The sequence below is a fragment of the Xiphophorus hellerii genome, chromosome 19 (assembly GCF_003331165.1).
Source record: "Xiphophorus hellerii strain 12219 chromosome 19, Xiphophorus_hellerii-4.1, whole genome shotgun sequence".
Classification (NCBI taxonomy): Eukaryota; Metazoa; Chordata; class Actinopteri; order Cyprinodontiformes; family Poeciliidae; genus Xiphophorus; species Xiphophorus hellerii.
Window position 1 is genome coordinate 12,497,803 of NC_045690.1, and position 24,661 is coordinate 12,522,463.

The 24,661-nt window shown below is 36.6% G+C and overlaps 3 protein-coding genes across 9 annotated transcripts in view; 2 read left to right on the plus strand and 1 right to left on the minus strand.

Annotated features, from left to right (window-relative positions):
- The first annotated feature begins 393 nt into the window (after positions 1 to 393).
- LOC116709230 (C-type lectin domain family 4 member M-like) lies at positions 394 to 3,480 on the plus strand. The gene is made up of 6 exons (XM_032547647.1): positions 394 to 582; positions 804 to 920; positions 1,989 to 2,237; positions 2,334 to 2,497; positions 3,102 to 3,238; positions 3,330 to 3,480. The coding sequence occupies exons 1-6, from the start codon at positions 480 to 482 to the stop codon at positions 3,478 to 3,480; spliced, it is 921 nt and encodes a 306-aa protein (XP_032403538.1). The 5' UTR covers positions 394 to 479.
- Positions 3,481 to 3,546: 66 nt separating this feature from the next.
- On the minus strand, positions 3,547 to 8,271 carry ttc8 (tetratricopeptide repeat domain 8). 2 transcript variants are annotated; one of them, XM_032547983.1, is made up of 14 exons: positions 8,061 to 8,271; positions 7,509 to 7,629; positions 7,334 to 7,397; positions 7,105 to 7,264; positions 6,366 to 6,455; positions 6,238 to 6,282; positions 6,062 to 6,147; positions 5,878 to 5,965; positions 5,674 to 5,784; positions 5,449 to 5,588; positions 5,167 to 5,341; positions 4,938 to 5,060; positions 4,315 to 4,398; positions 3,547 to 4,203 (listed from the first exon to the last, which is right to left on the minus strand). In XM_032547983.1, the coding sequence occupies exons 1-14, from the start codon at positions 8,172 to 8,174 to the stop codon at positions 4,087 to 4,089; spliced, it is 1,518 nt and encodes a 505-aa protein (XP_032403874.1). In that variant the 5' UTR covers positions 8,175 to 8,271; the 3' UTR covers positions 3,547 to 4,086. The 2 variants fall into 2 exon arrangements, with proteins under 2 accessions (XP_032403874.1, XP_032403873.1); XM_032547982.1 differs by lacking the exon at positions 8,061 to 8,271 and adding an exon at positions 7,760 to 7,903.
- Positions 8,272 to 9,455: 1,184 nt separating this feature from the next.
- eml5 (EMAP like 5) overlaps positions 9,456 to 24,661 on the plus strand; it is a 44,398-nt gene continuing 29,192 nt past the window's right edge. For 3 of the 6 annotated variants that reach the window (XM_032547311.1, XM_032547310.1, XM_032547313.1), the window contains exons 1-4: positions 9,456 to 9,978; positions 17,742 to 17,901; positions 21,522 to 21,620; positions 22,752 to 22,820. In XM_032547311.1, the coding sequence (XP_032403202.1) occupies positions 9,782 to 9,978; positions 17,742 to 17,901; positions 21,522 to 21,620; positions 22,752 to 22,820 (525 nt within the window). In that variant the 5' untranslated portion in view covers positions 9,456 to 9,781. The remainder of the gene's footprint in view (positions 9,979 to 17,741; positions 17,902 to 21,521; positions 21,621 to 22,751; positions 22,821 to 24,661) is intronic. The other 3 variants (XM_032547307.1, XM_032547308.1, XM_032547309.1) reach the window with 1 other exon arrangement.

The following is a 24,661-nucleotide window of genomic DNA, read 5'->3' on the forward strand; positions in this document are numbered from 1 at the left end:
TATGATTTTATGATTTCACAAATGAATAACCGGTTTGTAAATCTGAAGAAACACACTGGGAAGCAGCTTTTTATTTCTGTCACAGTGTTTACAAATCTTGCATATTGTCTTTTAACATTTAGAAGACATTTAAAAGATAATTATTCTGCCAGATAAACACTTTAAAAGTGGAGGAGGATTTTTCAGAACTTATAGCCTGTCGTAGGGTTGCAAGTTTCTTTTATAAACTTATTTAATATGCTGCTTTCAAAACATCAATTTTCTAAAAACTAAATGATAATAGGGGATGGGGCTTGGCCCACCCAAGGTAAGCCTTGCTAAAATCCGGCCCAGGGACTCAGTTTACTCCCTGTCAATATTTAACAAATGAACTTTTTCTGTGTGTAATGTTGCACACACAAGAGCTCTGAGGGCAATGTCCTAACAAACAATCTCTGCTGGATTTTTCTGTGAGATCACTCTCAATTTAACGTTCAAAAATGGAGGAAATGCAAAATTCAGGTCGTCCATATAACAAACTAATTAGTCAGGAGGAAACCACTGAAGATGAGCCTCATCTACCATCAAATCAGGAGAATCAAGGTATGAAAAACCAATGAGAGAGCATTGCAGACACACGAACGTTATCATTTCTTTGCTATAGAGAATAAGGATATGCTTCTCATTATTTATTTAAAATTTGCATTTAGCTTTTCGATTGAAAATATGTGATATATTGAAGATATCCATCTAGTTTTTATATTTTATTCTTTACATCATTTTCTTTTATATCCATCTGTTGATGTCTGATATTTTCTGTGTAGTGACTATGTCGACGATGAGACCTGAATCCAACATGAATCGTTACAAACTGCTAACAGCAAGCCTAGCAGCGTTAGCAGTGATTCTGCTAATGGTTAATATTGGCCTGGGAGTGTACTGTAAGTTATTTCTACCCAAGTAACTTTAAACTAATACTCATGACTAATGCCATTAGTCATTAGCCTGATGCAATGCATAGGATTTGAAGATTGTTACAGTAAATCAAGGATGGGAAAGTAAAAGATTAATGATTTGTCAAACCGAGCTTCGGTGGTCAGATTTCTATGGCACATTATCATCCAAAACCAGACAATTTATCGGAAGTAATAAACTAAACACACAAGTATTTTAAACAAGAATTGTAACATTAAGTGAAAGTAATCAGAAAACAGAATTTGTATCAATAATTATCAGATACAGTTCAGATTAAAGTGCACATATATTTATTTAGAGATTTTAAAAACAGATTTGAACTGTTCTTTTTCATAGTGGAATAATTATACAACAGACATCTTAAATTATTTTTTAAAAAGTAGAAAAAAGCTTCACATTTATTCCTCCAAACATCATTATTGTCATTGTGGGGAAACAGTTCAGTTTTGTCTTGTGTGATTATCCAAACCTCAATCCAGAAAAAAGGTTAAGACTGAAAATTGAGATTGGACTAAGATCCTAAATGCACATTAAAATTGTTTTAGGAGCAGCCACAATCTCAAACCTATTGAAAATGCATGACCATACTTCAAATCAGGATTCAAGCAGGTAATAATCTAATCTAAAGGAAATCTTTCAGTTACGTAAGGAAGAGGGGGTAAATATCTAGTCAGAAATATCCCAGGTCCTTACGAAAGAAGAAAACCTTTTCTCAGCATTCATTAAAGAACATGTAGCCAAATATTAGGTAGGGTTAGGGGTTAGAATTAGGGTTAGTTCTATGAATGTACTTGAGCCAGAATGTATAGTTTGGATTCTGTGTATTACAGAAAATGTGCAATAAATTAAGAGCTTTGCATCAATTTCTGTTCTTAAAAATCATTAAAAAAAATCATTCCCCACTGAAAAAATGGTTCATATATGGTTAATCTGACAAAAGCAATAACTACATGTAATATTAATTTGGTGTTTTAATTATCGGGTTAAATGTAAATGACTAAAATATGTGCAATTTCTCTTTTTACTGGCTGCAGATAACAAACTAAGTGAAAATAACATAGTGAGAGACATCAGCGGAGAGATAAGTAAACTTCAGGCTTCTTATGACGCTGCAGTGCAAATCAGGGATGAAGTTAAGAAACAGCTGGCGATGGAGATCAGCGAGCAGCAAGTCATCAAGTGGGAGCTCGAACATCAGACCCTCAGAGGCAAAGACTACGAAAAGCAGGTGGAAACGTTGCAGGTGGACATTGCATCGTTGAAATCCCATTTACCGATGATAAGTGAGAGGCTTTTTAATCCCTATATGTACAAGCACGTATTATAATTGCAAACCAGACAACAGAATATTATGCTTCCCTCTTTTTATTTAAAAACAGAGGAGGGCTGCAGACACTGTTTGCCTGGATGGACTTTCATGATCTCAAGCTGCTATTACTTCCCGTTTTCTGATACTTTTTACCGCACATCATGGAACGAGGCCCGGCAGTTCTGCAGGAGGCAGGGAGGAGACTTGGCCATTGTGAACAACAGAGAAAAGCATGTAAGACATTTGGTCTAAGTTTGAATATTCTTAGCACTTACATTTCATTTCAAAAAATATATAGTGCTGTAAAAAAGTATTTGCCATTTTAACTTGAATAATTGTGCTATTCTTGTAGTTGTGCTAATAGCTGCCATCAAATGTTTGTAGCAACCGGCAATGAGTCTTTTATGTCACTTTGCAGAACTTTGACCCGCTCTTTGCAGAATTGCTTTAATTCAGTCACATTGTAGGGTCAAGCCACAGCATAACCCATCTGTTCTTGAATTTCTATCTCTGTTGTGCTACTTTTTGAAAAGTTTTAGTCTACTTCGTGTTGTCAAACAGGTTCAAGTTTTTATGCAGTAATCAAGTCAGTGTGGTTTGTAATATTGATCTCAACAAATGCAGATACGTAGGGCCAGATTGGTTTAGATGGTAGTAATTTTTTCCCTAATAAAAGAAAATAATCATTTGAAAATGTGGGCTACTTGGATTATCTGCCTCCAATTTATCAAAATGTGTTTAATGTGTTTAACAGAAGAAATCCATATTGAGATAAATATTTTTCTACTACATTGCATATGTATCAGTGAACATCTGTTTGTGATTATTTTTTTGTCAGCTTGGAATAACTAGGTTTCTAACAATTAATCAAGACCTTTCGAGACAAGCATCGCAAAGTGGTTTCTGGATCGGACTGAGAGACGTGGAAGAGGAAGGGGTCTGGAAATGGGTGGATGGGACGAGACTGACTGACGGGTAAAAGTTATACAGTTGATAAACCAGTTTTAAACAAACTGTGTCAGAGCATAATTTACCTCTCAACGAAGCTACCAATTATTTATTTCAGGTTCTGGAACATCGGAGAGCCAAACAACTTAAACAATGAGGACTGTGCCGCAGTGTACCCCAAAAGCAACCCATTCATGTCTTGGAATGATGCACCGTGCAATTATAACCTGAAATGGATTTGTGAAATGGCACCGAGGTCTTTCGGATAACAAAGTCATTCTTTTTAAAGTCCTACTTTTATTTGCTGAAGCAACAATTGAGCATCACTACAGAGACTCTTTTGTGCTGTTTCTTTATTGTTTATCCTACATAACCTATAAATGGCAGGGAAGGTCAAACTACAAAAATTTTGTCTGAAAATACATACATTTTAGTTTTTTGCATAACAAATATTTGACGCCACTATACACACACACACATGCCCACGAACACACCCCCCGCCCCACACACACATACATATATAGAGATATATGAGAAAATGTAGCTATTAAACATTCTAAAATTCTCCAGAATTTTACACAGATTTGTGTGAAATAAAAAAGGAGTGTCCTTCTGTGCATATCTACAATACATCAGAGTGGAACTTTATGCAAAACAACATTTAGATTCAACTCATGCAATTTATTTGTGGGAAACACCCAATACATCTTTATCAAACTAGAGTAAATATGTCATCCCATGATTTATTCTGTGAATGTGGATTTTTAGTTACCATACTGTTATGAATAAACATAAATGACAACTATTGTTTTCCATCTGACTAACCTGCCCATCTTTTACTACTTTCTTAACCTTTTGGTTGGATGTCTGATGGCTCACAGAACTGCAAAGTGCTGCCGAAGCTGCTTGAGGAGCTGCTGAGTGTCGATGTGCTCTGGAAAAGCGTCCTCAGCCTTTTGAGCTGCAGTGTAACTGCTCTGAAGATCTCCAATCTGGACACAGACAAAAGACATCCATATTATATATGTACTTACATATGAAAGTGATTAATTACTTGACAGAAATGTACTGTTTAAATGCTATATTACACAGCATAGCTTTACCTTTTCACACAGAATGGAGAGATTGAAGTTCGGCTCATACATGTGAGGGGCCAGCAACGCGGCTGTCTGCAGGAAGGCTTTCGACTGGATAAGAGATATTTTTTATAAACACATCTTATCAGAATGCACTAAAAATTAACTCAAAATTCTGTGATGAAGAGAAGATAAAAGGTCCTTATTGTGACTCAGAGAAAAAAACAACAAAATTGAAGTTGCGGTTTACGTTTACAAGTTTTCAAAATATGAACAGATGGTGTAAAATAAGAACTAATATAAAAAAAGGACAAAAAGTTAAAAATTGAGCAAAAACAAAAAACAAATTAATCAAACTTATTAAAAGGCTCTTGGCTCATACATGTGAGGGGCCAGCATCGCCGCTGTCTGCAGGAAGGATTATTCTTCTTTAATAACAAAAATAATCCATATGTAGATATAAGAACACTTAAAAACAGTATAGTTGGTAGTCATCTTTAGATATTACTAGACATTTTATTGCTTCTGTTTTTCTCCCAAAAGGCAAACACCTACATGATATGTTGCATCACAATAAAAATAAAATAATATGTAAATAATATGTTTTTAATTCTATATTTACCAGCTAAAAAAGCAATCTCTGTTCGCACCTGCTCAATATGACCTTTTCGCAGTTCCAGTACCGCCAGGTTGTTGTAGGCCTCAGCATGATCATTATTGAAAGCCAGGGTAAGTTTAAAACACTGATATGCCAGCGTCAAGTCCCCGATGCCCTTTAAACACACAATGTAATATTAGCTTCTATGATTTTTATATCAATATATGGTTCTTTTTGTGCAAGTAGCAAGTAGTATCTTTTTCTTTAGTTTGCTGACTCACCACAGCAACATGCCCAATATTGTACCAGACATCTGCCTGCTCTTCATCACTGGAAACCAGTGCCAGAGCTCTCTCAAATGAGGACAGTGTCATGTCGTACTGTTGTGCATAGAAACAGCAGAGGCCCAGGTTGTTGTACAGCTGGCAGTTATATACACCCATCTGGAGAAGCCGTCTAGGAAGAGAACAAGCATGCTCAATCAACCATAACTGTGCAAAAGGTTTACTCTTTAAATTTTGAAAATATGGTGCCAGCTTAACGGGAGAGTAAATTTGTCTGACCTGTAGAACCGCAGGGCGATCTCAGGCTGGTCGGTATAGAAGTGATTACTGCCTATGCAGGCGATCGCCTCTACGTGTGTGTTATCCTGCTTCAAGACCTCTTTGTAATACTCTGTGGCTGAAGTAATGTTGTTCATCTCCTGGAAAGAAATCCCATTAGAAACAGTAAATATCTAATTTAAATCATGACAGGAGACTGAGAAGGCTTTATGTCGACAAATATACCTCATGGATGCGGGCGATTCCCGTTAGAAGAGTGACCTCACCAGGGAAGTGGTCCAGGCCTTCCTTGAAAAGGTTGAGAGCTGTTATTGGTTGATCCATGCGCTGATAAACCTTGAAGAAATAAAACAACCATGATTTTGCATTTAATGATTTCTTAAACATGCTCAGAGTTACTAAGAACAGAAGTCATAGTTTAGTCACTACCTTTGTGAGGTAGAGATATGTATCTACCACCTCCTGCTGGTTGAGAGCGGATCGAAACTGTTTCTCTGCTTCTCTGTATAAACCAAGTCTGAAAAGGTAAAAACAAAAAGTTAAACAGCACAGTTTAAAAAGAAACACCAATGCTTTCATCTGCACAGTTTTGATGGTTGTGAGACATTCTTACCTGTAGTAACATTTTCCTAGTTGAACCTTCCACCACCAATCTTTAAACTGTGCGTGCTCAGTAGCTTGAGCTGCTAAATCTAAAGCCTGTACAGAAAATTAAGCCACATATATCAGCATCCAGTGGTCACAGATTAAAAACTCAGGCTATATTCCACACGAGAGAGGAACACTTACATTTTTAACATCGTTTTCATGGTGAAAGATGTACTCAAATAAAGTCTGCAAAGAGAAATTTGGATCACATTAAATGTGGAAAAAGAAAATATTGTACTAAATTGCTGGAAGAAATATTTTTGTCTTACCCTGGACATACTTGGCTTTTGAGAATACTTGGACAGGTTTATTCTCGACAAATTTATAAAAGGTCCTTCTGGATTGGTTAGCATTGAAGCCTAGTGAAAAGGGGGATACAGTGTTAAACATTTGATGGAAATTAAATTCAGAAATATCCTGATTAATCTTTTGTGAAAGCCATGTATGTACTGTGATGGTCATCTTTATTGGCAGACCAGTCCAAATTTATAGAAAGCCTTTAAATGAATCCATCTTTGAGTGCAGATGCATGTTCTGACATTTAAAATTATAAGAAAATTTCAACCGTAAATCAGAGTATATTGATAATGGGAGATGGAATTTTATAACATAACTGATTTGATAATTGTTGTTAGTCCAAACTGCCTTTTAAATTAAATACAACATACCCATTTCATAAATAATAATATCATTGAAAAGTTTATTTATTTCAGTAACTCCTTCCCTAAGTGAAACACATTTAGATTAACTAGACAAAGACTGATGTTTTAACACCTTTATTTCTCTTAATCATAATAATTTTCTGCTAGTAACTAATGTTGTACCAATAAAAGATTAATTTATTTTAAGGCTTTTTACACATCTTGACCAGGAGATTCATTACATATATTTGACACTATATAAATTAGTAACTAAAAGCTAATCTGTCAAATAATTTATATGTAGTTAATTTTAAAATAGTCCACAATTTGTTTTGTGGATAGACTGTATTTACACATGAACACTCACAGTTCCCAAACGAATGAATCTACCAGAAGAACTAGTGACAGGTCGCGCTGTGCTTGCAGTACGCGGGGTTTTGATCGCCTGCTCCATTGTTCCTGGACGCCCTGACTGTGTGTTGGGTCTCACAAATCCTGTGATAGGACGCCCTGATTGTGTCATAGGCCTAAAAATTTAAGACAAAGATTGTTACTCTACTATGATATTATTCTATTATGCTATAAAGGCATCATACCTGACTGCTGGAGTGGGACCACCACCCTGACTTGTTCCAGGGAGTCTCAGTGATGTTCCAGGTCCTAAAAGAGAGTTTTACCATTAAAATTTCTCACTGAGAAAGTGTTATCAGAATTAAATATTTTTTCAGTTTTTACTTTACAATGGTGTGCTGACAAAGAGCTGAAACCTACGTGCAACTTGTGCGATAGAGCTTTCATCTAGCATCATCTCAGCAATCCCTTCCTGATCAACATCAACTTCATCGATGTACACCATCTCTGTGAGGGCTCTGGTTTTTAAGCTCCATGCTGCCTGTGATACACAAACATAGACAGCACTCAAATACAACTAAAGGTGAACTTTAGGATCAAGCCCTTTGATGAATTCTGGACACTAAAACAAACAAACGAAAACACAGGAACTGAAAGCAGTATTTTATTACCTCTGAGATAAGAAAAGATGAGTCCTTAAGACATGCAGTGAAATACAAAGAGGAGTAAAACCAGGGTGTAAAGAATAAACGGAGGAAAATACATAAAATAACATGCAAGGGAAAGAAGAGAAGAAACATAAAATCAAGCAGAAAATAGCAAAATATTATTGTGGTGGCTTAAATAAATACAAATAAATGGAGTTTAACTGAGTTATGGTGCTGAATACAGAATACTAATCTGGATTACTCCGGAGCAGCTTTACAAATGTGTTAGCATACTAGCAGAGTCTGCTAACTATAACGGCATTACCTGGTCGTAGGGACTGTCTTGCAATATTTTGCTACAAATATCTGAACACTGTTGAAACTTTCGCCTCCTGAAATAGCTCCATGCAAGAAACAAAGGGTCCATCGTCACCTCCATGGCTGTGTCAGGTTGTAAACTCTGCTAACGAACTGCTAAACGGGAATAAAGCGACGGCGAATCTGAAGCTTCTTTGGTTACTTGGCAACAGTCGGGAAGGCGGTTCCTCACTACCGGTTGCACAAGACCGGAACTTCCGGCACAGAATTGACAGATAAAATAAAACCTGTAGCTTATAGTAAAAATCTTCTATAAATAATTTGTAAAAGGCTACAGTGCATGTCAATGTGATGTGAAAAACATGCTAACTACGTCTATTCCTTAATATTTTGCCAACTGCTTCGTGAAAGTTTTGAAGTTCTTAAAATGACTGGTTTTAACGGATCATTGGTTAAAACAAAATTAGAACCATCTTTTATTTTAATTCACTTTATTTTATTTGACTAATGATGTCCTAAAAGTGGTTAAGTGTTTATCTTCAGCCAGGACATGCATTTATAATAATAATAATAATAATAATAATAATAATAATAATAATAATAATAGTACTAGTAGTAGTAGTAGTAGTTGTTGTAAAAGGACATAATAATTCTTATTATTCTCTAATATAATGCAAATGTTTTTATTGCATTTTGCTTCATTTACTTGTATATAGATTATTTATTTATTTTTGCTTAATCTTTTTCATCCCAGTTCTGCTAATCTTTTGAACTTTTGATAATACAGTTGAACCATACTTGTTCCAGAATAATTATCCTACAATGTCCATGTACTACGATGTTCAGATTATTATTAATGTACCCAAAAATACGTAACTACACCCCCACTAATAATTGTTTAAAAGTTCCACGTGCATTTTCAAGCCAAGCCCGCATTTTCTTCCGTACACGGGAGAAAATCCACAATAAACTCATACCCGTGCACCCACTTCAGGCTGTCAAATTTAATTGAAGTTGGTTGTTTTACAGTCATTCCACCCCAAAAGAAAAGAAAAAAGAAAAAGAAACGAAATGTTCAAATGGACATTTGAATAAGGCAAAAACTATTTACCAAAAAACTGTGGTGTGTAGGTGACATAAATGTTGCATTTCTTAAGCTGCTTCAGGACCAAACAAATTTGGAAATATCTTAAAAGTTTAATAGAAATTTTGTTTTAAATGTTGTAATAATTTCCTGTATTTATTTTATTTTATCAAACAGAATAGATGAAAATCAGTTGTGTCGTGATGGGGAACGTCCCCACCTTCTTCCTGTCCTAGCAGATGAGTCAAAGGATGTGATTGGTTGATCGTCTGCACCGTCAGGGCTGTGGGCGGGGTTTGTTGGAATACAGTACAGCTCCATCTTTGGAGGATTTGACAGGAGCTTTGACCTGTGTCGAAGAGGAGCGAAAGCCCGCGACAGAAGAAGTGCAAGAAGACTTTCACAATGAAAAGAGCGACGTAGAAAATTGTTTCTCAGAGATCTCTAGTCCGAGCAGCCAGCCAGACTTTTTTTAATTCTTACACAACCCTGAGAAAAATGCCTCATTTCTGCTCCTGCTGGACTGGTTAGAATCCAACGGAACTAATGTAACACGGAGGCTTAAAAATAAATCCTTTTTGGCGAATGACACTGTATCAGAAAGCCTACGTGACAGCATCGGAGAGACACATTTTGAGGGAGAGATGGCTGACAGGACTGCTCCCAACTGCCACCTGAGACTGGAGTGGGTGTACGGATACCGGGGACATCAGTGCCGCAACAACCTGTACTACACCGCCGCCAAGGAAATCGTCTATTTCGTCGCGGGTGTGGGAGTTGTATACAACACCCGGGAGCACAAGCAGAAATTTTACTTGGGGCACAACGATGACATAATAAGGTAGAGTAAAATCAGACATGTTAATTTTTTTTTTTGTTTTTGTCTTGTTTGTTTGGTTGGTTTTTTTTTTTGCTTCAGCACCACGGACAGCACCAGACTCCCGGTAGTCAGTGCTCTGACAGTGTGCTGTTGACATTGTGGATGCAGGCGTCACCTTGTGCGGTGTAATATGATATGAAAGCAGCATATCCATAAATTGTATAGCGAGGTTGAGCTTTATGCTTAAGGTCAGATTATTTTAATCAGCCACTTTTATATCACGCTGCTCCCACTCCATATGCCAAATGTTCTGGATCCCTACTTATACCATAATTACAATAACAACTCAAATATGAGCAACAATAAGCGAATTATTTACTGGAATGTGAATAACAGAAAAATATTTAGGTTTTTTTTTTCTTAATTTGCCTTCAATTGCAGATTAGTCTGTGAAATTACAAATCAAATTTCATGTAATTTTACACATTTAAAATTACACTTAATACCTAAAATTAATTTATGTCATGATACGTTCAGGCATATGGAGATGCATATCGTGGAAAAAAAGGTAAAAAACGACAGCATGTATCCCTGTTTGGCTTTACCCATTTACCAGTATAAATAAATAAATAAATAAATAAATAAATAAATAAATAAATAAATAAATAAATAAATAAATAAATGTTATTGAATCAGGAGAACTTTGATAAATAATGTAAAAATAATGTAAAAAATACATTCAACACAATGTGTCCCATAAATCACATTGTGTATGAATAAATTAATAAGAAAGCAAGAAAATAAATAAAAATAATGTGAAAATTAATCACTCACTCAATCAAAGAAACAGAAAATAAATAAGTAGATAAAAAAATGAGTGACTATTTCTCTAACTAGATTTTGAACATCTCAATGGGACAATTACTGTTACAGTTTGCTATCGAATACAACAATACATAACATGAGAAAAGGAAAAAAAATCAATAGGGCCTGAAAATGTACAAAATAATACATTCATGCATGACATTATCCATGAACGACTAGCTCCTTGTTTATATAGACAAACAATAAATCAAATAGACAAACAAAAAATATTCAAATCAACTTTTACTGTCTCCAAGAAGGAATTGGATTTCTAGCAAGTAAATATGTTTATCAATCAATTTGTGTATTTGTATAGAACATTTCAGTAACACAGCAGTTCAGTGTGAATATGTGTCATATTCATTCATTTATAGGGGTGACCTCTGCCCAACCAAAGGATTTGTTAATAAAAAAGATTTGGGATAAAATGTACATTTTTAAACTTACATGCTTAATTTAAATTAAAATAATTTTGATGATGAATTCGATATTCAGTATAATATTTATTGCAGCGGCTTAAATGCTTTTTTTCTCTCAGCATGTCCTTTTTCAATGAACTATCTCCAGCACCTCAGAGATCATGTTGACATGTGTGTGCAGGGGTTGGCCTGGAGATGACAAGCTTTATAAAATGTGCCGGTCGTCAGCTGGGCTTGTGCTCCATTATTAATCACACAATAAAGAGACAGTAACCGCCAGTTGCCCTGTGCCCGGTCAAGTTCTTCAGTTCAAACATGCCACAAAAAGGAGGCACTGCAAACCACGCTGGGATGTTTCAACTCACTATTTGTGTTTCAAAGATTTAGACCCAATGCTAAACATTTGTTCTTTTTTGAAAAATCTGCTAACACAAAGTAGAAGTGGAAGAAAGAGGATAGATACATAGCTTTCTCAGTTACATAGTATTTCGTGTTTTTGATAAGTTTAAGTGTTTAAGTTTAAGTTTAAGTTAAGGCGCTGTCACCAAAAGTCCAAATTTTGTTCATATTTTGCTTCCAAAGAGCTAGTTGTTTATGCAACATATTAAAATGGTCTTGGTTGGTTGTTTCTGAAAGTATTTAAAAGTATTTAACTTCTGTCCAGATGTTGACATCATATTGTGAAGAGTGCTTTAAAAATGAGAAAATGCACACAAAAAAATCTTCAAAAAATGAATAGTTTTTATAGTTTTGGATAGTTAGATGTGTTATGACAGAATGACAGGGTGCCAGTAACAAAATCCTGACAGATATCTTATAAAATAGATTATATAGCTAGATGTCTGTTCTTTGTGGATGCAGCACTGGCTCATCTCTTGAGCTTAGTAGACATTTATGCTTGAATGATGAAGATTTAAGTGCCTTAGCAAACAAACAACCAAATCCAAAATAATGATAAAAAAAAAACAACCTTACAGGAATCTTCAAGGTTAAAATGTAGCTATTATAAGTCAAATATTTTCACATTTAAACATGTTGTAATATTCGGATGGGCTTTTTTTCATCACAAAAGAGTATTTTCCTCGGATGAGGGATAATAACTTATAATGATTTGGAGTTACTGAAATTATGCAAACAGAATTCCTTTCATAATATAATAGACATTGGATCCCCTCACAGCTGAGGTCAGGAGTTCAGGTTTTCTATTAATGTATCGCCTGGTTGTAGTCACATTAATATGTCTTAAGTAATCAGGTGAGATGTTAGAGGAGTGCACAACCTTTCATGACACCACTAAGAGCAACGAGCTGTAGATAAGTGCTCTCATGTTTCAGTAATTCATATGGAAAAGATGGCATCCTGTAAGAGTGCAGCTATGATATATTCTGGTTGTCATATTATGATTTAGAGCAGCCTTTAATTTCAGGTTTTTATGTTTTCATAAGACATCCAGAATTTAGATAGAGTATTTTCCAGGTTTGTTCACTGTCCTATTAGTTTGAAAAGAAATGATGGAGGGATTTTTGTTGAGTTTATGGTTTTCATTTACCTCTTTTTTCTGTGGCTCATTGATTCTTTGTCAGAAATATAACTCAACATATTGCTTGGTGACTGTGGAGAAGCTTCAGTTAAAATGAAATTTGCAATGAAACTGAAACAACTAAAGCAGCAACGTGTGTTTATTGTCATTGGAGTATCAATACTGCATAGGACTGTTTGGGATGCAATAAACCTTTGGTAAATATATAACCAAGTATGATGCATTTATATGCAAGTATGCATCCAGTAATATAAAATTACTGTATCCAGTAATATAAAAATATATTACTGGCTGGCCTGTAATATATTTGGCCAACCAGATATCCAAACCCATTTTATAAAACAGTGTTTGAGATGCTGAAGCATATAGAGAGAGAACAAAAAAGTCTGACAAAAGAAAAAAGAATGTATTCATTCACTTCTAGTCTTAGTCATTCTGGTATCAAACAATAGAAACATATAATTTATGTAAAACAAACCAAAAGCATAGAGGTTGTGGTGTTAAGTCAGTTCAAGCTTTTCTGTTTGATCAACAATTAATGGGTACAGTTTTTGAAGATTTCAGTTTTAATTTTATCTCTTTTTTGAAGCTGCTTACTCTGTACCTCAAAGCATTTGCAATAATAATAACAATAAAGATCAAAACAGCTTTATTAAAAGTTTTGTAATCATGTTTGATCAGACGGTATTATCGGGTATTTTTAAAGTAGGCATATAAATAAATATACATTCTCAGCAAAGTTAGATATTGTTATTGATTGGGCAGTGCTAGTATGGTTGCCGGGGTGACTTCAAAACCTTGAATTGTTCTTTAATATCAGGTCAATACAAATTTTCGAAACAAGCAACAGTAGAAAGAGCAATTAGTCTTTAGATGAATATTTAATGGCTTTAGCGCCACAATTTTCTCAGCTGTTTTAGAAATATTGACTGATTCATGTGAGTGCGATCAAGAAGCTTTAATGGTCACAGGAATAGAAGCCTGCCTCCTACTTTATGGTGGACCAAAAGCCAGAAATACTCTTTAGTTTAGTTTAGTTTATTTCAGACAAACCTTTCACCGACAGTGTAAACGACACAAAGTACATAATATATTTCTTTTAAAAAAGAAACAAAAAAAAAAACAAAAGAAAAAAACAAAAGAACACATCACATCGGTGATTATGAGTCTGAAAAGGAGTATGCTGAAGTATAACTTATGTGGTCATACCCCTTTTCCAGCTGTAATTTATCACAGTATTTTCAATGTCCGATATCCTTTCTGACAAAGGAAATAATAAGTATAATAAGATTTCCTCAGCTAAACTCTTTTGTTACAAAGAAAAAATGAGAGAAGCTGTCAATGCGGCTACAAAGATCAGTCAATTAACATGTTAAGTTTGCAAAAAGTTTTAGTATAAAGTTTGTTCAAATATAGTGTGTGAAGAGGTGAGTTTTCAATATATTTTGTTGGGATGTAATGTGCTAGATCAAGAAGGAGGTTTATAAAAAACATCTGAAGAGAAATTGCATTTTTATTCAGCCCTCTTTTACGCTGAGATCCTCACCAGCCATATGGTGAAACATAATACAATCATGCTGTAAGGATGTACTTCTCCAGCATGGATGGGGAAACTGGTCAAAGTTGATGAAAGGAAGCTAAATATATGATTATCCTTGTAGAAAACCTGTTATAGGCACCAAATGTTTTGATCTTGAGGTGGAAGTTCACCTTTCAGCAGAACAACAGCTTTAAACATAGAGCCAGAGCTACAACTGAATGATTTACATTTTGTATGTTTTAGAACGATCCAGACAATGAGCTGACCGAAATCCAACTAAAAATCTGTCACAAGACTTGAACCTTTTACTAAAGTATATTCTCCATCCAATCTGACCAAGCTTGAGCTGTTTTGCAAAGAAGAATGGTCAAAAACATCAAACGTGCAAAAAAGAATATTCCTTTCACTTTCAGCTATACACTTAGCGTCATGAATAGCGGTTGTAGAGTGGTGAGGAAGATGCGATGGACCCAGGTTGTAGAGTGAGAAATAATCCAGGCAGCACAGATGAGCGGAAGGTTAATGGCTCAACACTGGTAACAACTGGTTCAAACAACTGACGACAGACTTGACGCGACAAGACAAGGACCCAACAAGGAACACAGGTGGGTTTAAATACACAGGGAGACAATCAGGGGAAACGAGAAAGAGCTGTACTCAGTCAAGGGGTAGACGGGACAGCACAGAGACTCAACAGAACACAGAAACCTAAATAAACGCACAGAAAATCCAAATCACTACAGTTATAAGCCTATTCTTGGTTGTGATGTGACAAAATGTAAAAAGGTACAATGGGTGTGAATAGTTTTGCAAGACACTGTAATTCTAACGCAAGGATTGTTGAAGAGAATAGTTATATCTTTACGGTACCTTGTTCTGCAGTTCTATCCAGAGAAGTGTAGCAGCTGTTAGAATTAAGGGTCCACCTGCAGGACACCAGAGGCAGAAGACTGAAAAGAACAATTTCTGAAACCCAACAAAACCAAAGTGTTAAACACCAGAGCACATTCTACAAAAAGAAAATCCTTCCTAAACCCAAAATGACCATTTAAAGCAAATTAACTCATAAGTGCTAAGCAAGGAGAACATCAGGGGAATATGTCTGTCAGAACATGGACAAACACAAGTGTCACAGGTGGAAACAATGATGACAATCACAGGTGAAGGTTAAACAAGGCATAATTAATGAGAACAGAGGCTAAATATTTACATCTAAGGCACAATGAGGCCTAACAGTGTCTCAAATTTCTCAGAATATTACATTTTGATAACTTTAATGCTAATTTTCTGATTGAGTCTTCCTGTTTTTTTTTTAAACAAAGATTAAGTGTGAGAAATGGGGTTATTTGATGTTTCTAGTGTCTACATTTTAGAGACTCTCATCCAACTGTGAAATGTACATCTGTGGCTTATCATACTATGCTAAGCGGTCTGGCTTGTTTAATATTTAAAAGATTGACCAGCATGTTTATGCTCATGTAACTGCTTTGAGATGAGATAATGAATGGAAATCTGGTCCCTGAAGAGCATATCTGTCCTACCAAGTTAGGATCCTTTACAGTTTATGCACTTACTGTGGCACATGGGCCTTATTTACGCCTGCTCTTAGTGCAGTTTATGAAAATGGCTTAGTGCTGTGAACAAATGCTAAACTTCTGATTGTTTTAAGACACTTACGATTTGCTATAAAAATACCTAATTTAATATAATCCTTGACACAAATTGGGCAAAAATGAACACAACATGAACAACATTCTGACCATTTTCTTTCATCTGATGTAATAGTTTAGATCAAATTAGGGATGCTTGGTCACCGTACTGTATTGTTAGTTTCTTTTTTAAATATTCTTGAAAATTGCGCCCAAAATATGAGAATTTATCGGAACCAGAACCTATTTGTGAAGTTTGTATCTTTGAAATCCAGAAACACATCATTACTTTTATCTTAAAATGACTAGCTTCAGTTGTTCTTCACCTCTTGTGCTGCACATTTGTTTTCACCTTGAGAAATCGCCTCCCGAGGCTCGTTATTGGCCCTGAATTTACATGAAAACATTCAGTTTAATTGCTGCAGCATTTGATGTAGATGCTTTTATGCTACAACATTTGGCAGATGGAAGACAGCCAAGCAGCCGTTGCTTATATCAAACAGAAGAGCCGTGGCAACGCGCTGCAGGCTAAGTCATTAGTGATGGCATTTAGCAAGCTCTTCAGACGGAGAAATGTAAGCGAAACAGTGATCTTGTAGCCGTCACTAAGGCTTCTTGTTTTACGTGTGGCAACATTGTCATTCTATGCATATTTAAACACAGTGGGATACACAAATTAAGAAATTTAAATTAAAATCAAAGTTACCAGTGAATATTGTTAAGTTTTTCAGTTTGGATGCATTTCCAGTGCAGCACCTGCTTGCATCAAGCGTTTTTCTCTTCTGTCTATCTGCATCTCAAAATGCTTCAATGATTTTTTTTTCTTTTCCTCTGACAGCTATTTTTAGCTTCTTTTTCACTGTGATTATATAAGGCATAAAAAGTAAAATGAGGAATGTGCCAGGTTGGACGGAGGTTCAAAGCAAGTGGAGAAATCAAAGAGGATGAGAGGGAACAAAATTCAGCCCAGTCCTGTTTGGACCACCTCAGCTTTGTCATGACAGTACTTATATCCCTTTTTGTCTGCAAATGGAGTGCCACCTGTCAGAAAAAGAGAGATTCACACTGAAAATGTGAAGAAGTGGTCAAAAGAGGCGTATGCATTCGCTCAAGCAAAGTCTACATTTTCTCGAAGACCCAACTTGGATCAGTTTGAGGAGAACGGCTGTTTAAACTGATTTTAATAGGCTCTTTGGTACCATGAGTCCAGGCGAGGTGAACACGACGGGGATCTGCTGACAGGATGGGTGGAGTGGAAAGAAGGACGGTTGAAGTGACAGTTTAATGTAGCCGGCTGTTTCCCAGCAGCGGAGTGGGAACGCATGTAGGAGGGGGGAAGTTTGAGTATATGGGAGGGAAGGATTATGTAACAGAGTTACAAACATATGCCTGGTGATGCAAGGAAACCCCAGATGGGGGAAAGAAAGAGAAATACATGAATGATACGTCAAGAAATTGACCAAAAAAACCCCCAAAAAGAATGAATCTTGCAGGTTCACCAGTGCTGCTTTCTGAACTCCGTGAAAACTCTGTTGACTTGAATGAAGCCTGGCTGTGTGTGCATTTGAGCATGACCGGGTTAATTGAACCATGTCACCTCATCAAGCTGCCCTTGTGATTCCATGCTCAGACCCAGTGCAGACCTAATGTGCTCATCTCAAATCAGTGGTTTGTGCTGGCAGGGTGACTCCCTCGTACACCCCCCGGCACACGCATGCAAGCACGCAAATGGGAGCAGCTAACTCTCTCTCCCCTTTTGTGCTTCTTTACAGTTTAGCTCTGCATCCGGAGCGCGTGCTGGTCGCCACGGGACAAGTTGGCAAGGAGCCTTACATCTGTGTGTGGGACTCTTACACTGTGCAGACCGTGTCCATCCTGAAGGATGTGCATACACATGGCATCGCCTGCCTGGCCTTCGACCTCGAGGGACAGGTACAGTGTGGAAGCTATTACTACAAATTTGAATCACAGGGACGACATCTCCTGAAGTACTGGGTGGTAGAGTGATTCTGGATTTATCTTCATTTCCCCCAAAATAGTTCAGTTTCTTGCATTTTGTAAAAGTTCAGTTCTTCAGGTTAGACAAAAGCAAAGCTTTTTGGGATTTCTATTTTTAATAAATGTGCAAAACACTCAAAAACCTATTTCCACTTTGTCATAATGAGGCATTTGTGTGCACATTTTTGAGCTAGGAGGTAATTAATTAATTTAATACAATTTGGAATAAAACTTTAACATAAAATGTGGGGAAAGGGAAGTGCTGTGAATACTTGTCTGTACTTTTTCTCGTTTTCTACACTGATCTGATCATTGTCAGGGCATTTTTGTTTGTTTGTTTTCTTAAGCTACTTACAGAACCTTGCAAATGGACCGATGACCACAGCAAAGCATTTTATCTGACTAATAATAGAGCAGCACAGAGTAGTACTCAGTTGTGAAGTGGAAGGGAAATAATGTATTGTCAAAACCTTTTACTGATAAAAATGAGCAATTAGCACATACATTTTTTAAAGTCAGTTAGATTTAGGTCTGGACTTTGACTGGTCCATTCTGACACATGAATACACTTTGAGCTAAACTATCTCTGGATGTATGTTTAGGTTCTTTATTCCTGTGGATAGAGAGTAACAGCCTCAGTCTCATGTCTTTTGCAGCTTCTAACTGGTTTCCTTCCAGGATTGCCCCTTTATTTACTTCTACCTGCTTCCCTGTCCCTGCTGAAAGAAATCATTCCCACATAATGATGCTGCCACCATACTTTGGTTTTTTCTGGATGATGTGCAGTGTATTTATGCTAAAAATTCAATTCAGGTTTGAACTAATTAAACAACATTTGTTTATTTATTTAGGGGTATCGAAGTTAAAGTGATTGACTAAAAATATGCAGCATACCTTTCAGATATTTTTTGTAAAATGATATCCTTCTATTAACCCACATTTTGGTTGAAAGATGAAATACATTGTTTTTCGTATCTCAACTGTGTTGCTTTGAAACATAACAAGAAACCTCAGTTGAATCTTTGAACTTATTTTTACTATATTTTCAAAGATGCAATTTGTTAGAAATGTTTTTGTACTAAGTACCTAATTATCCAAAACAGAATTAGATACTAATTCTTTTTAGTACATTAAAAGAATTAGGTACTAAAACTGAGTAGTAGAAAAAAAAAATAAGCGGGGTAATATCTAAGTTCCCGCTGCAAAAATTATGTTGATGTTTGTTGTAAGGACTGGATTGAAAATGAGTCATAAAAGCAACCGTAAACCAAAGAAAGGATCTTCAGAAAAGCTAAACCATTTTGAAAAAAACCACTTTAAACGATTACAAAAGGTTTACCATCAGTTAATATTTATTCATTGCCTCATCCTATTGCTCATAACAGGCTGTAAAAATCAATAATTAGAAGAACCTGCACTAGATTTTTTATAAATGACAATGAGCCTTTGTTATTTTCCTGCTTGGACTCAGAGTTTGGGATTTAGATGGAAAATGACAGAGTTTAGCAGCTCTGCTTACTCTACATATATTTCCTTTCTGGACAAAACCTAGGAATCACGGAGCTATTATCCTGTCCATCCACTAAGGGAAAATCAGAATAGATACACTAATGTTTGAGACATCCCTAATTTATATTAGATTTCAGTGTATTCGATGCAGTTTTATTGACTGTTATGGAATGTGGCGAAAAGGTAGAGCACTCTGTGTCATTTTATTCTTGTTTTTAGTATCTTAGACATTTTTCTGCATTATATGAGGGTACATTAGATGCAGTTTTTTATGTCTGCTTAATTTTTTATGTATATCTGAGCTAACGTGGCTAAGATGATGCTTATTAAGGCTGACAATAAAACTGAACATTTCTATTGCCTATTTTTCATAGATATTCCACTTTGACTCTAACATTTCTTCCTAGTGGGTAGCTGGAAATCAGTTTGACCAACATGATTATCGTTTTGTTTTTGACAGCTGAAATTTGTCACCAGTATAAAAGCTTAACTTTCTCAAATGTTTCAAACAAAAATGAGGATCACCCAATCAAAAAAAAAAATCCATTTACTTCATTGCTTTCTTCTTACATAAGGGTTAGCAATTATATTTATTTGTGTGTGTAAAATTGTAGCTGATAGGTTTGGGGTTCGGTCTTGAAAATCTCCATCTATACAGATAAATAGGGGGTGCAAAATCAAAAACACCTACTGTGACTGAAAAAATGCTCAGACCTGTTCTGCATTCATCGCTGTCCAGAAGAAAGTCATTGATGAAAGAAAGTCAAAAAAAGTCTAGTTTGTAGTTTGCTGCAAGACATGTAATGGGCACTGCAAACATACTGTATGGAGGGAGGTGCAAATTTGGTTATGAATAGTCGAATACTTTGTGTTAATATTTTTCATTGTAAAAAATTATGTATGTAAAAATTTTACACTCATTAAAAAAAATAAAAACAATTCTCCATATACAGTACATCAGCCAGACAAATTTATATCAGTCTTGAATTGCCGTTGGGGACTTCACAAAATCAATCCAAGGGACACAGAAGGCTCCCGGGCCACACTGTCCTTTTGCTAGGGGCTTCAAAGCAGACTGAGGAAGAGGTTCAGCTTTAAATTTGTTTGTAAAATAAGTCTTCCTCTTTTCAACTCACTTCACGCACTACAATATCCCTGAAAAGGAGTGACAATCATTCACTGCATACACATTTTATACAGTGGATGATGTGAAACGAAATTACAGTGATTGGTTGTGAAAAAAGGTGGAAAGAATTGGTGGCTTAGACCTAGACCCCCTTTGGTGGTGACAGAACCTCTCTTTGTCTCTGCCTCATGCTAACCTTGATCCCCTTAGCTGCTGTGTGCTAGCAGACAGGCTGTGAGAGATCAACAGCCTGTCTGATAACAAGCGCCTCCGCCAATCAGTCTGTGCTGTCTGGCTGCTGCTTTGGCCTCTAAAAAAGTATTAATTCCTTTTATGATTGCTTGAATTTAATAGTTTTGATGAAACCATGGAGATGCAAGGGAAATGTGTGTCAATTTTTTTATGTGACATCAGAATTTATAATTTGGAAACCATTAACCGCTGAAATTATCTATCAGATCATTTGAATAGCTGTTGGGATAAATGAATTGGCAGAAGATTCATAACCAACCCCACTATCCAATTGGTTTCACTGCATATAATCTCTGCTCCTCATGAGCACAAACCGCTACAATACAAGCCGAGACCCTTCAAATGCCTTGCCAGAGACTTCTGTACATAACCGAACATTGATTCTGCAGAGGATTAAAGAGGACATTCCTTAACATGTGAAGTAAGCTGCAGGGCAGAGAAGGATTTCCATGAGGAGCCACTCTCACCTCTTCTGCTCCACTGATGCTGCCTACTCAATCAGCTGTAGGTGTCTCCTCTGGCAAAAGTGCTCAAATGTTTCTCCATGGAAGTGCCAGAGGCTGGACAACTGTTCTGCAGCCATTATTAGCTCCTTGATTGTGGTTTACACTGAATGTTTGCAGTAAGACAGCAGATAGTCTGTGATTTCTCTGTGCTCTCTTTGCAGTGCCTCGTATCTGTGGGCTTGGACTCAAAAAACACAATCTGTGTGTGGGATTGGAGGAGAGGGAAGGTTCTGGCAGCTGCTCCTGGTCACACGGACAGGGTAAAACTTTCTTCTCATTTGGTCTGCATCACATTGAAATATTGAAAGAAGATTAAGTTCAGCTCTTGGATTTTAATTTTGACAAAATACAGCACAGATATACTTTTCCGTTGTTAAAACAATAACTACATTTTAACTAGAAACAACTCAGAGATATTTTATAGCACTTACCAGCACAATAATAACTAATAATAACTAAATAAGGCACAAATTGTGCCTTGGTTAGGTCAAAAAATGCAACAGGTTTTTGTTTTAAAGCTCATTAAGCAACTGGAGTTTGAGGATGTGTCCTTTTAAAGACATACTTTGTGATTTGTAGCAATCAAAAACAACATTATCTGCAAAGCTAAAGTTAAGTAATAGGCCAGCCTTCACTAATATGGAAGTATTAACGAAAATGCTACTAAGATCATGTAGTATCGGCTACGCTAACAGCAGCTTATATGCAATTATTGGGTAATATTTACATTAACTAACTCTATATGCTACCAACATTGTATCTGCTAATATTAGACTACATGCTAATGTTGGCATAAGAGCTACCAGTAGATAACACTGCCTTTTATTCTTACAAGAATTTTATTCTATTCTGAGCCAAAATTAAACTTTATGTTTAATGACCACCACTAGCATATTAGCTTAGATTATCTAACTCTGTATGACATACTAACAACATGTTATCTTTAGCTAATGCTTGTTAAATATAATTAAATATTTGTTTAAATGCTGATATTTGCTTCTTCATAGCATATCACTAGCATTTTAGCTAACGTTACTGTTCTGTACCACTAGCATAAAAGTGTAAATGTAAGCTTACATTTGAAACTGTACTCCCCTTCCACTTTGTCTGAGAAGGATACATCAGACCCATCCTTCAAATCAGAGGAAAAGAAGGATGCATTTGGAGTAATCTTTCAAATTTATCAGCCTTCATTGAATCACATTCAAAGAACCCAGCCAATCTTTCTACTATGCTCACAGAAGCAGTTTATATGCTATTATTTGCTAAACTTATCCTGGCTAACGTGTTAACTTTTACAGTTTTGTCCCATTAGAAAAAGCTTTTACTTTGAAAAGTTTTTGTAAACTCTATGGATTGAATTGGCTCCATGCCTTTTCCTTTTTTTGCAGATATTTGACATATCGTGGGATCTGTATCAGCCAAACAAGCTCGTAAGCTGTGGTGTCAAACATATCAAGGTAAAGCTATTTTAATTTATTTCACAAGCAGCTAATCACAGTCTGAAATATGCTGAGGCTGTGCCTGATTTGCTGGAAAGAAAAGCGATTTTCAGAAAGCTTAAGAAAGAAACTGTCCGTAAAGCTTTGTTTCTGCCCTGCTTGTTCAGCTTTATCTCTCTAACAATATCAAACATTCCTAAAATAGGTCTATGCAAATCCATACCCATGGTTATTAGGCACTTTATATAAGTGGGACAGGCAGTGACTCAGAGTCTCTTCCCTCAAATTTGTAGTAATCTGCACTGCAGAGGAAGAATGCTCTCTTTCATGGGGACCATGACACTGCCACTCAGCCCCTTCAGTTCTCTCCATTCAGCTTTTGAAAACCCTCCACTGCACAGATGTGCCCACTTCCCTTCCCAGCCCAATCTCTATCACTTCTCTTCGAACAAAAATGGTGCACATAAATCTTCAATGAGCTAATGCAGAGCGTCTTCTCCAAGTCCTCCCTAGGGATATGGGTTTGTGCTCCCAGCCGTGGAAGCTTTATTTTCCAAAACACTGGGAAAAAAAATGAATTGTGCTTGGATTGGAAATGCACCCCCTGGCCCTGCAAGGCAAAACAGTGCAGCGTGATTAAATGGGTTTGATTCAGCTAGGCCAGACAACTGTACTTATGTCTCACTGGTGACTCCCTTATCACGATCCAGCTTGACTGGCCTCTCCTCTCATAGTAACCCTCCCCACATCCCCAGAAAGTTTTCTTCCACTGCCATCACACAGAAATCCCCTCCAGTAGTTGCACTCCACCCCCATTCCCTGCTGAATCCTACAGCTCATACCCTCCTTCTCTCCTCCCCTCCATTTCCCCCCTTCTGGTTTTCTGATGCCAAGGCAATCCAACAATTGTCCCACATAATTCCCCAGGCTTCACCCTGTGGACCATGTGACATCTGCTCCCCTGTCCTGTGCTCGCTCAGCGATTATAGCACTCAGAGCATGCAGAAGATTTAGACCCGGTAATCCACTCACTATGGAGCTGAGGAAAACACAACCTCGTTGGCGAGGACATTCAAACCTTTGTAGCTGTTTGTATTCAGATTTGTTCAGGATAACTAACAAATCTTAGTTATCCTGAACTAAGATTTGAGTAGGAAGTATCTTCCTACTGATTGATTATTTAGGGACCATTACCAGCATTGTTTTTCTTCAGATACTCAGTGTTTTTTTACAGGTTAGGTTAAGTAGTATCTCTAAACTGCTTTTAGATATGTGTGCATGCATGTTGTTTTTGCCCTGTGTGACTGACAACATATTGGCTGCTAGAGACGTGCACTAGTCTTCCTGCAAACAAAACATTTGGAAGTTATCTAGACCAGTGAAGTCATTTTAAATGAATAATATTTAGAGATGCAGCCATCAATTGGGTAGAGATCAGAATTGATTAGCTTTCCTTTAAAGGGAACCTATTATGCTAAATATACATTTTGCACATTTTTGCATTCTCGAAACTGCCCAAATACTTAGAATAAAAACACCTAGCCATTTTGTTGGCAACAAGTTAATGTTTTTTGGTGTCTGGAAAATCGTTTCAAACATTCATTTCAAACATCACAAATCAGCAGGCACTGCCCCTCACCAAGCAACCCCATTGAAGCACAGCCTGTTACCTAACAACCCCAGCCAAGCCACGCCCATCACCTAGTAACCCAAGCAGAGCTCCAGCACCTTTGGTTAACTGGTCTTACTGGTGTATCCACTGTACAATGGCTGCTTAAAAAGACAACTGTTTTGTTGTTGACTTATCATTCAAAAACCACTTGCTGCAGTCTTGTTGGTTGTGCAGGAGGCCCTACTTT